Consider the following 11890-nt stretch of genomic DNA (forward strand, 5'->3'; position numbering starts at 1 on the left):
TCTCTAGCAAAATTCTAAGAATCAGTAGATTGTTTTAAAAGGAAAATCAGAGACTTAATGCCGGTCGGAAGTTAAAATAAGAGCTCTGAGTCACGAGGTCCTTCTAAATATAAAATTCATTCAGATCCGACCACCCTCTCGTAAGTTGAAAATACCTCAATTTTTCTAATTTTCCTTCTCCCTTCAGCCCTTCAGATGGTCGAATCAGGGAAAACGACTTTATCAAGTCAATTTGTACAGCTCCCTGATATGCCTACCAATTTTCATCGTCCTAGCACGTCCAGAAGCACCAAACTCGCCTAAGTACTGAACACCAAAACCTAAATCCCCCAAAGAAAGCGGATCCAGTCCGGTTACGTCAATCACTTATCTACGACATTTATAATGATTTTCCAAGATTTCCGGTTTCTCCCTCCTACTTCCCCCAATGCCAACAGATCTGGTCAGGATTTGAAGTAAGAGCTCTGAGACATGAGTTTATTCTAAAGATTAAATCTCATTAAGATCTGGCCACCCGTTCTTAAGTTAAAAATACCTCAGTTTTTCTGATTTTTCCAAATTAACAACCCCCTCAACTCCCTCAAAGAGAACGGATCCGTACAAATGATGTCAATCTCGTATCTATAACTTGTGCTTATTCTTCCCATCAAGTTTTATCTCGATCTCTCCACTCTAAGCGTTTTCCAAGATTTCCGGTTTCCATTATTTCTGTCTCCCCTCCAACCCTCTATGCCCCGGATCCGATTCGAATTGAACATAGAGCATCTGAGACATAAGATTCTTCGATATTTCAAGTTTAATTAAGATCCGATCACCCATTCGTAAGATACCTCGAACGTTTTCCAAGAATTCCGGCTTCCCCCTCCAACTCCCTTCAATGTCATTAGATCTGGTCGGGATTTAAGATGAGAGTTCTAAAGCACAAGATCCTTTAAGACATCATATTTCATTAAGATTTGATCACCCGTTCGTAAGTTACAAATACCTCATTTTTTCTACTTTTTCCTAATTACCCCCCCCCCCCCCAGCTCTGCCAAAGAAAGCGGATCCGGTCTGGTTATGTCAGTCACCTATCTTGGACTTGTGCTTATTCTTCCCACCAAGTTTCATCCCGATCTCTCCGCTTTAAGCGTTTTCCAAGACCCCCCTCCCTCTAATGACACTGGATCCGGTCAGGATTTACAGGAAGAGATCTGAGTTTCGAGGTCCTTCTAAATATGAAATTTCATTAAGATACGGTCACTCTTTCGTAAGTTAAAAACACCTCATTTTTTCTATTTTTCCAAATTACTCCCCCCCCCCAACTCCGCCAAAGAAAGCGGATCCGGTCTGGTTATATCAGTCACCTATCGTGTACTTGTGCTTATTCTTCCCACCAAGTTTCGTCCTGATCTCTCCGCTTTAAGCGTTTTCCAAGATCCCCCCCTCCTGATGACACTGGATCCGGTCAAGATTTAAAAGAAGAGAGCTGAGTTTCGAGGTCCTTCTAAATATGAAACTTCATTAAGATACGGTCACTCTTTCGTAAATTAAAAACACCTCATTTTTCTAATTTTTAAGAATTAACCCCTCCCCCCAACTCCCCCAAAGAGAGCGGATCCATTCCGGTTATGTCAATGACTTATCAAGGACTTGTATTTATTTTTCTCACCAAGTTTCATCCCGATTCCTCCACTCTAAGGGTTTTCCAAGATTTTTATTTCCACCCACCAACTCCCCCCAATGTCACCAGATCTGGTCGGGATTTAAAATAAGAGCTCTGAGAAACGATATCCTTCCAAACATCAAATTTCATTAAGGTCCCATCACCCGTTCGTAAGTTAAAAATACCTCATTTTTTCTATTTTTCCGAATTAACCAGCCTCCCACTACACCCCACCCCGCCCCAGATGGTCAAATTGGGAAAATGGCTATTTCTAATTGAATCTGATCCGGTCCCTGATGCGCCTGCTAAATTTCATCGTCCTAGCTTACCTGGAAGTACCTAAAGTAGCAAAACCAGGACAGACCGACATAATTTGTGATCGCTATCTGTCACTAGTTTAATACCAAGTGCCATAAAAAGGAAAAGAAAGGAGTAAGCTTAAAGGGAAATAAAAAAGAACAAATTTATCCGATAAATAATTGGGCGAGTGGACCAACATATCCTATCTAAGATTAATGACCATCACAACATCTAAAAGGGTAATTAAATCCCAAAATTCATATGCTCACAAAATCTTTAGGAAAAGTGGAAAATAATCGTGCTAATATACTGACAAAATGGTTGGGTTTGGCTTGAGGGGGAAAATTCGCAGGCATGCATATATTGATTTTCGCTGTAAAGCAGCATACTACAAATGAGTCACCTTTGTTTGCTACTCTTTTCTCTAGAAAATGGAGGGCTTCCCAGGAAACGCATATAACATTGAAAGGTGCCAATGACCAATGGTCGTTAGACAATTTCCAATATGCTTTACCTAAGGCCGATGATGTATTTACAATTTTACACCTTTAAAGTGATAATAGTATGCATAGAAGCAGATTTTTGTCGAAATATTTATTTTATTTTAAATTTCCTGTTTTATTCTTTACAAAAGGCACTAGATATAGCGACTTCCTTCAGAATGAGTTCTTAAACAACTCTTTATGATGCTCCAGTGCCCCGCAAGTAGGAGCGAAAAAATGGACAAATTAGTGCTACCCTTGCAAAAAAGTGATTTCCCTTGTTTTCCGAGCCAGAGGACTGTAATTTCCTATGCTTTTTGGCAATCGCGATTCTAATGGTGACTTTTGATTTCGACTCGATATATTGTCAAAACAATTGATTATAGGGTACCATGTATCGAGGTCCTCTCTTTACTAGGCAGAATAGTAGACATTGGCGAGATCACTATATTTTTTTGGAGGGTTTCCCCCTCTTTTTCAAAAGGTTGGCGTGTTTTTCAGGCTCATATATATTATTGAGTAATTATAGAAAAAAAAACAAATAAAAGCGGAGCTACATTAAATCCAAAGACGAACGAAGGTTAAATTATGAAATTTTATTAAAACTTAAAACAAACAGAAATTTAAATCAATCAAATGCCAATTTTGAAAAAAAGACCAATCAGTAGGGCTAACACCTCGTATCACTTTTTAATTCTTCAAATTCATATGGTTTTTCATCAGCGTGGGTTTTCATGTGCCTAGTTAAATCGTTCTTCATAGAAAATTTTTCTAACCATGCTTCACATTCATAGGGTTTTTCTCCATTGTGAGTTCTTATAATCTTAGCAAACTCGGACTTGAAAGAAAATTCTATTTTGCATGTTTCACATCCATAGGGTTTTTCACCAGTGTGCGTTCTCCTATGCTCAGTCAAAGCAAACTGTGAAGACAATTTCTTTTTGCATACGTCACATTCATATGGTTTTTCACCACTGTGAATTCTCGTATGCAAATTCAAATGGGTCTTGGTAGAAAATTTACTTTTGCATGTTTCACATTCATATGGTTTTTCACCACTGTGAATTCTCATATGCACAGTCAAATGGGACTTGACAGAAAATTTACTTTTGCATGTTTTACATTCATACGGTTTTTCTCCACTGTGAATTCTCATATGCACAGCCAAATTGGACTTGTCAGAAAATTTACTTTTGCATGTTTCACATTCATATGGTTTTTCACCATTGTGAATTCTCATATGCACAGTCAAATGGGACTTGACAGAAAATTTCTTTTTGCATGTTTCACATTCATATGGTTTTTCACCACTGTGAATTCTCATATGCGCAGGCAAATTGCACTTGGCAGAAAATTTCTTTTTGCATGTTTCACATTCATATGGTTTTTCACCACTGTGAATTCTCATATGCACAGCCAAATGGGACTTGGTAGAAAATTTACTTTTGCATGTTTCACATTCATACGGTTTTTCTCCACTGTGAATTCTCATATGCACAGCCAAATGGGACTTGAAAGAAAATTTCTTTTTGCATTCTTCACATTCATAGTGTTTTTTTCCATTTTGAGTTCTCATATGCCTGGCCAATCTGTGCTTCAAAGGAATTTGTTTTTTGCAGTCCAGTTGTAAGTCTTCTTGGTATGTAAAATCGGTCACTCCAGTCATAAGCTGGGAATAAGGGTCAAGATCAAAGTTTCCAAAACTTATTGCCATATCACTAAAGGTATAATGCTGGCTGTTTATACTTGTACTTGTTATTAGAATACTTATATTACTACTTGCTTTTCAAAAGTAGACTGATGGATCTTCCTAAACAACGCTTGTTTTTATGCTATGAATGACGTCACTGAAATAGATTATGGTAAGAAATTTCATGTGACGTCATCTAGGAATGTAATATGAATGCAGCCTTTTATATCAGTGGATGAGGTCATTAAGATACTGATGTATACAATAATGACGTCATTCACATATCTTTTCCCAACATATATATATATATATATATATATATATATATATATATATATATACATATATATATATATACTAGCTGTTGGGGTGGCGCTTCGCGCCACCCCAACACCTAGTTGGTGGGGGCGCTTCGCGCCCCCCCCCCCAAGCCCCCCCGCGCGCGTAAGTCGTTACGCGCCATAATAGTTACGCGCCATTGTAGTTGTGTCCCTATGTCCCACCTGTGAATATAGATATATATATATATATATATATATATATATATATATATATGGTTTTAACTACGTAAAACTTGCGAATATACAACATTCTTTGCTGTCCCATTGTCTTTGCATATAAATAGATTGTCAGGTTTACCGACTCTTGAACATGCAACATATAATGGTCCATGGGAAAACAATCTGTATTCAGATCTATACCTCATGATTCTAATGATTGCCCTTGAGCTTTGTTGATGGTGATTGCTAATCGACCATTCCCTGTCCCGGTGTCCCGGTCGTCATTTACATCCCCCTGTTTCCCCCGGTGTCCCCGTTGTAGTTGTGTCCCTGTGTCCCGGTCGTCATTTATATTCCCTGTGTCCCGGTCGTCATTTGTATCCCGGTGTCCCGGTCTGTATATACATTCGTTTTTTAGTTTTGTTTTTCTCCTTTATTTTTTTCCTTTTTTTTTCTTTTTTAGTTTATTTAGATTTTTAGATTTTTTAGTTTTTTATTAGTTTTTAGTTTTTTTTTCTTTTTAGTTTTTTTGTAGTTTTTACCTTCTTTTTAGTTTTGTTAATTTTTTTTTTTACTTATGTCCTGGTCGTCATTTATACTCCCTGTGTCCCGGTGCTTTGTTGATTGCTAATCGAACATTCCTTTTGTCCTGGTCGCTTTCTCTTTGAGTGTCGTCATTTATTTTTTTCTTTTTTAGTTCTTTTAGTTTTTACCTTTTTTAGTTTTTTTTTAGTTTTTTAGATGAAAATTTTTTTTAGTTTTTTCCTTTTTTTCTTTTTAGTTTTTTATTGGTTTTTACCTTTATGTTAGCTTATTTTTCAGTTTTTTCCTTTTTTTTTAGTTTTTTTTATTTTTTATTTTTTTTTTAGTTTTTTACCTTTTTTTAGTTTTTTTAGTTTTTTTAGTTTTTTTAGTTTTTTAGCTTTTTTACTTTTTTTATTAGTTTTTAGTTTTTTTGTAGTTTTTGCCTTTTTTTAGTTTTTTCAGTTTTTTTTTTAGATTTTTATTGGTTTTTACCTTTATTTTAGCTTATTTTTCAGTTTTTTCCTTTTTTTTTTAGTTTTTTTTAGTTTTTAGTTTTTTTAGTTTTTTACCTTTTTTTAGTTTTTTTAGTTTTTTTAGTTTTTTAGCTTTTTTATTTTTTTTATTAGTTTTTAGTTTTTTTTGTAGTTTTTGCCTTTTTTTTTGTTTTTTTAGTTTTTTAGCTTTTTTATTAGTTTTAGTTTTTTTTGTAGTTTTTGCCTTTTTTTAGTTTTTTAGTTTTTTAGCTTTTTTATTTTTTTTATTAGTTTTTAGTTTTTTTTTGTAGTTTTTGCCTTTTTTTAGTTTTTTCAGTTTTGACGTCACCTGATCCAGTTTTTTCAGGTGACGTCACCTGATCCACGATCCACAGATCCACAGACAACTTATTTTTATATATATAGATAGTTTTTTTTTTTTTACTTATGTCCTGGTCGTCATTTATACTCCCTGTGTCCCGGTGCTTTGTTGATTGCTAATCGAACATTCCTTTTGTCCTGGTCGCTTTCTCTTTGAGTTTCGTCATTTATTTTTTTCTTTTTTAGTTCTTTTAGTTTTTACCTTTTTTAGTTTTTTTTAGTTTTTTAGATGAAAATTTTTTTTAGTTTTTTCCTTTTTTTCTTTTTAGTTTTTTATTGGTTTTTACCTTTATTTTAGCTTATTTTTCAGTTTTTTCCTTTTTTTTAGTTTTTTTTTATTTTTTATTTTTTTTAGTTTTACACCTTTTTTTAGTTTTTTTAGTTTTTTTAGTTTTTTAGCTTTTTTACTTTTTTTATTAGTTTTTAGTTTTTTTTTGTAGTTTTTGCCTTTTTTTAGTTTTTTCAGTTTTTTTTTAGTTTTTTATTGGTTTTTACCTTTATTTTAGCTTATTTTTCAGTTTTTTCCTTTTTTTTAGTTTTTTTTAGTTTTTAGTTTTTTTAGTTTTTTACCTTTTTTTAGTTTTTTTAGTTTTTTTAGTTTTTTAGCTTTTTTATTTTTTTTATTAGTTTTTAGTTTTTTTGTAGTTTTTGCCTTTTTTTAGTTTTTTTAGTTTTTTAGCTTTTTTATTAGTTTTTAGTTTTTTTGTAGTTTTTGCCTTTTTTTAGTTTTTTTAGTTTTTTAGCATTATTAGTTTTTAGTGAGTGCCTTTTTTTAGTTTCATTAAGATACTGATCCAGTATTTTTCAGGTGACGTCATGATCCACATATCCACAGACATATATATTATTATATATATATATATATATAGATATATATATATATATATATATATATATATATATATATACATATATATATATATATATATATATATATATATATATATATATATATATATATATATATATATATATATATATATATATATATATATATATATATATATATATATATATATATATATATATATATATATATATATATATATATATATATATATATATATATATATATATATATATATATATATATATATATATATGTATATGTTGACATTGGATTAAAGCGATTCGAAAACCTTAAAACAGAAAACCAAAAGTTTGAAATTTAGTAGAAATTGTCGAGGTTAAAATGCTTGCTGCTCAAAGAAAATTTGTACAAGTGTCAATTAACGTCAAAAAGAAATTATTATTAAATTACTTAAAATGTACAAAACTGGTGATTGCACAAATATTTCTATATATTTTGACAATGGATGAAAGCAATTCGAAAACCTTAAAAGAGAAAACCAAAAGTTTGAAGTTTAGTGGAAATTAGTGTGCTCACCAAGATTAGATTATTCGAAGCTGCGATGATGAGATTGGTCAAGTATTTTTCAAGTGTTTTACTTTGATTAAGCTGCACACTTAATTCACTTATAGTTTCGGAATCTGGAAAGTGAGTCTCTTCGAACACTTTTTCCAATTCCTTAAATTGTTCAGGAGTGAGATTTATCCGATTCCTTCGGTTAATAGGGTTTTTTCTGTCCCACCATCTTGCATATCTCTATTCGTAGGGCCTAAAATATCGAAGGCTAAGTTTGGCCAGGAAGAAAAATGGTTTGTTACATATGTTTATTTAATTTATAATTATTGTTTATTCTCGTAAAAATATTAATTTAACTTTTATTTCATTTTTAATATGCCAAGAAGGTAAATGTAACAGACATAAAGTAGTACCAAAACTAAAACCATCAAGGTTTCTTTTCCTGTTAGAACCTGGAAGTTTTCTTGTTTTTTCAGGATACTCGTAAGAAAAAAAGGGCTGATCATTAAAGTCCACTTAAGAAAGATTTCGCTCTTTTCCTATAGTGTCCACGATTTGCCATAATCTTAGAGCAACCGAGCCTCAGCTTATCACTAAATATCTTTGACAGCACGAGACCGGAGAGAATTCATAGAATCGCAAACTGTTATACTAAGCCAACGACACAATTTAAAATAGGGAATACTAAGCCCATCGCAGTATAGTGATTCTGAAAAAGTATTACCGTTGAAAACAAGAAACTCGCACTTGTCAATATCAAACAGGTCGTGGTAACGAACTGTAGTAAGGAGCGACCCGGCTCAATAGTAACCAAAATTCTAAAAAACTGAATTTTTATACCAATAGTTACATCAAAAGAATCGTATTTTAATGCTGATTTTAAATATATAAGTTTCATTAAGATTTGTCTTGAAAAAATAAAACAATGAAAAATAAAAAAAAACAATGAAAAATAAATTTACAAAGTTTTTTCTTCTGAAACTACTGAAAGTTAAAACGAACAGAAATTATTACGCATTTGATGGGCTAACCCTCGTAATTCCTCGCTCTTTACGCTTAAGTATTTTTAGTAATTTCAACTATTTATTCTACGGCCTTTGTGATTCAGGGGTCATTCTTAAGGAATTGGGACGAAATTTAAGCTTTAGCGTAAAAAAGCGAGGTATCGACGAGAGGTGAAACCCCTCATATACACAATAAAAACATACGAATATTGAAGTTCGTTACGTAAGTTATGTATATTTTTTACTAATGAAAACGTTCGTAATTAATTAAAAGTTCTAGTAGGCTTTTTAAGTAATCAAAAAATTGGAGGTCAACTAGGGCCCCTCCCTCACTCTTTTTTTCTCAAAATCTTCCAATTAAAACTATGAGAAAGCTATTTAGAAAGAAAAAAAAATCAATATGCAAATTTCGTTTTAATTATTTATATGCAGAGAGCCAAGATCAAAACATGCATTAATTCAAAAATGTCCAGAAATTAAATTTAAAAAAACAAGTTTTTTTAACTGAAAGTAAGGAGCGACATTAAAACTTAAAACGAACAGAAATTACTCCGTGTATGAAAGGGGATGTTCCCTTCTCAACGACCCGCTCTTTACGCTAAAGTTTGACTCTTTCTTTCAATTCTACTTTACTAAACACAAACAACTTTAGAGTATAGAGTGGAGCGTTGAGAAGGGAGCATCCCCTTTCATACACGGAGTAGTTTCTGTTCGTTTTAAGTTTTAATGTCGCTCCTTACTCTCAGTTAAAAAAAAAACTTGTTTTTTTTATTTAATTTAGGTAAAGGCCGACATCGCGGGAGGCAGAAGTAACTGAAATCACTGAACGGGCAAGACCAGACTCAGTTTCACTAATCAGAAGGTCTTCTGCATAAGTCAGATATGAGATATCAGAATGTCGTAGTAGGCACGTAGTCGATATTTTTGATAATACATTTTCAATACGAGCATTAAAAATATACGGAGAAAGAACTCGCCCTTGTCTTACACTGCAACGAACAGGGATATGACCAAAATAAGAATTATCTAATGACTTAAGGCGAAGGTTAGAACTGGAATACCAAAAACGATGCACTGGCATAATGCTGTCCATGCTTTAGAATGACAAACACTGTCAAATGCTTTAGACAAGGCTAGGGTTGCAAAATGAAGTACGCAACGAGTTCGATGGAAATCTTTTAATAAAGAAGTCAAAGCACAGTGAGCACGCTGACAGCCTAGTCTAGATCTAAAACCAAATTGATTATCATCATTTAAACAAAGCTTAGTGATATAATAGTCAGAGCGCCAAGTTCTGTATCTTGCTTATTTCGATTAGTACCCATGCCGAAAGGTACAAAAATTTTAAGGGTGGATCCCATGGTAGTCGACCAGAATATCGTAGGGCGCATGTTCAAAGTTGGGGTGTTTCTGAGACATAGGCAAAAAATACTAAATTTGGTTTATAATGGGGCTCGACGATTTTAATTTTTTTACAGATAAGATAGGTCAAAACCAGCGTACTCTTACATAAATAGAAAGAAGGGACTTGGGGTTACATGAACATGATTTTTTTTTGTAAAAAAGTAAAAAAAATAGAATAGTTTTTACTGCAGTTTTAAAAAAATAGATTTTGGTCAACAAATTTTTAACAGAGAAGCTAAAAACTCGAAACTTTTTCAAGATAAAGTATTTTTTTATATTCAAAAACAAAGCCCGTTTAATTCCGAACACAATCAGCTAAGAAAAAAAGTTTAAATTATTGTATCTGGGGGGTCTGCAACTTTTTTAGTGAGTGTACCCGAAAATAGGAATTTCGTTTAGTAGCCCGCTACCTAGCGGGAAGTTGATTGATAAGCTAAGCAGAAGAAATTGATAAGCAGAAGCTGAAAACGAAAAGTGAGTCAGGTAGGTTAAGATAAAAAAAAACAAAAAACAAAAAAAACAGTTACTAGAGGTTGATTAAACGTGTGATTCTGACCCAAATACTGATTTGCTGATGGATGATAATGAAGAATATGACACAAATTTGGAAGATCAAAAAAAAAAAACTGAAAGAAATAGAAATTCTAAAAGCACTTTTGGGGTTGTAAAGTTGTTTGGCAAAAGGATTGTAAATTTTTTTGCAGAAGTAAGAGACTTAATGAAAGTGATTTACAAAATTAAATATCACAAGAAACTAGATGATAATGACTTCTTCAGATTTATAAGGACTGATTAAAAGGCATGTTACACTGACCAATCAGATTTAGTATTGGAACTTCCAGTTCTAGTGAAAACCCGTGGGACTGCTTGTCAAATGGAACACCAGTGATTTGAAATTGATTTGTCAATATATAATCTAGAATAGTTGATACTGGCTGGAGAACAAGTAGTAAATGTGTTCCTTTTTTTTGTACCTATTTATGAAAGTAGTCAAAATTACAACACAAAGTGGCCAAAGGTATATGATCTATGCTGTACCTCTGACCAGTTGATGCATATTTTTTGACCTGTGTTTACTCTAAAAAAATAATGCAATACATGTTCAAAATTGATATCAAAATTGAATTTTGATATCAATAGCTACTTCAAATAATCGCATTTTAATGCCGAGTTCAAATATATAAGTTTCATCAAGTTTAGTCTTACCCATCAAAAGTTACGAGCCTGAGAAAATTTGCCTTACTTAGGAAAATAGGGGGAAACACCCCCTAAAAGTCGTAGGATCTTAACGAAAATGAAACCATCAGATTCAGCGTATCAGAGAACCATACTGTAGAATTTTCAAGCTCCTATCTAAAATAGTGGAATTTTGTATTTTTTGCCAGAAGACAAATCACGGGTGCGTGTTTATTTCTTTGTTTTTTTTTTGTTTTCTGTTTTGTTTTTTTTCCCAGGGGTCAGCGTATCGACCAAGTGGTCCTAGAATGTCGCAAGAAGGCTCATTCTAACGGAAATGAAAAGTTCTATTGCCCTTTTTAAGTGACGAAAAAAATTGGAGGGCATCTAGGCCCCCTCCTACGCTCATTTTTTCCCAAAGTCAACGGATCAAAATTTAGAGATAGCCATTTTGTTCAGCATAGTCGAAAACCATAATAACTATGTCTTTGGGGATGATTTACTCCCCCACAATCCCTGGGGGAGGGGCTGCAAGTTACAACCTTTGACCAGTGTTTACATATAGTAATGGTTATTGGGAAGTGTACAGACGTTTTCAGGGGAATTTTATTTTGTTTGGGGGTGGGGCTGAGGAGAGGGACTATGTTGGAGGATCTTTCCTTGGATGAATCTGGCATGGGGGAAGAAAAATTCAATGACAAGGGCGCAGGATTCTCTAGCATTACTATAAGAAAACAATGAAAAATAAACATGAAAACGTTTTTTCCAATGAAAGGAAGAAGTAGCATTGAAACTTAAGACGAACAGAGATTATGTTTTGCTTGATGTTTTTAAGAGAAATTGCATATGAATCGTTTCGGGTACCCGACTGACGGCCGGTATTTCAAACAGTAGGCTGTACAAAAAGTGTGGTTCAATCCTACTTTCTAGGGCTGTAATGAGAG

At 33.1% G+C, this 11890-nt stretch overlaps 1 protein-coding gene across 1 annotated transcript; it reads right to left on the reverse strand.

Moving 5' to 3' along the window:
* Positions 1-3008: 3008 nt before the first annotated feature.
* LOC136026008 (zinc finger protein 239-like) lies at positions 3009-4267 on the reverse strand. The gene has a single exon (XM_065702157.1). The coding sequence runs from the start codon at positions 4139-4141 to the stop codon at positions 3098-3100; it is 1044 nt and encodes a 347-aa protein (XP_065558229.1). The 5' UTR covers positions 4142-4267; the 3' UTR covers positions 3009-3097.
* Between the last annotated feature and the right edge of the window lie 7623 nt (positions 4268-11890).

Source organism: Artemia franciscana, chromosome 4 (genome assembly GCF_032884065.1).
Source record: "Artemia franciscana chromosome 4, ASM3288406v1, whole genome shotgun sequence".
Lineage (NCBI taxonomy): Eukaryota > Metazoa > Arthropoda > Branchiopoda > Anostraca > Artemiidae > Artemia > Artemia franciscana.

What these genes read in the sequence shown, in the direction of transcription:
- LOC136026008 (XM_065702157.1), bottom strand. Translation starts at nt 4,141, where the DNA reads ATGGCAATAAGTTTTGGAAACTTTGATCTTGACCCTTATTCCCAGCTT.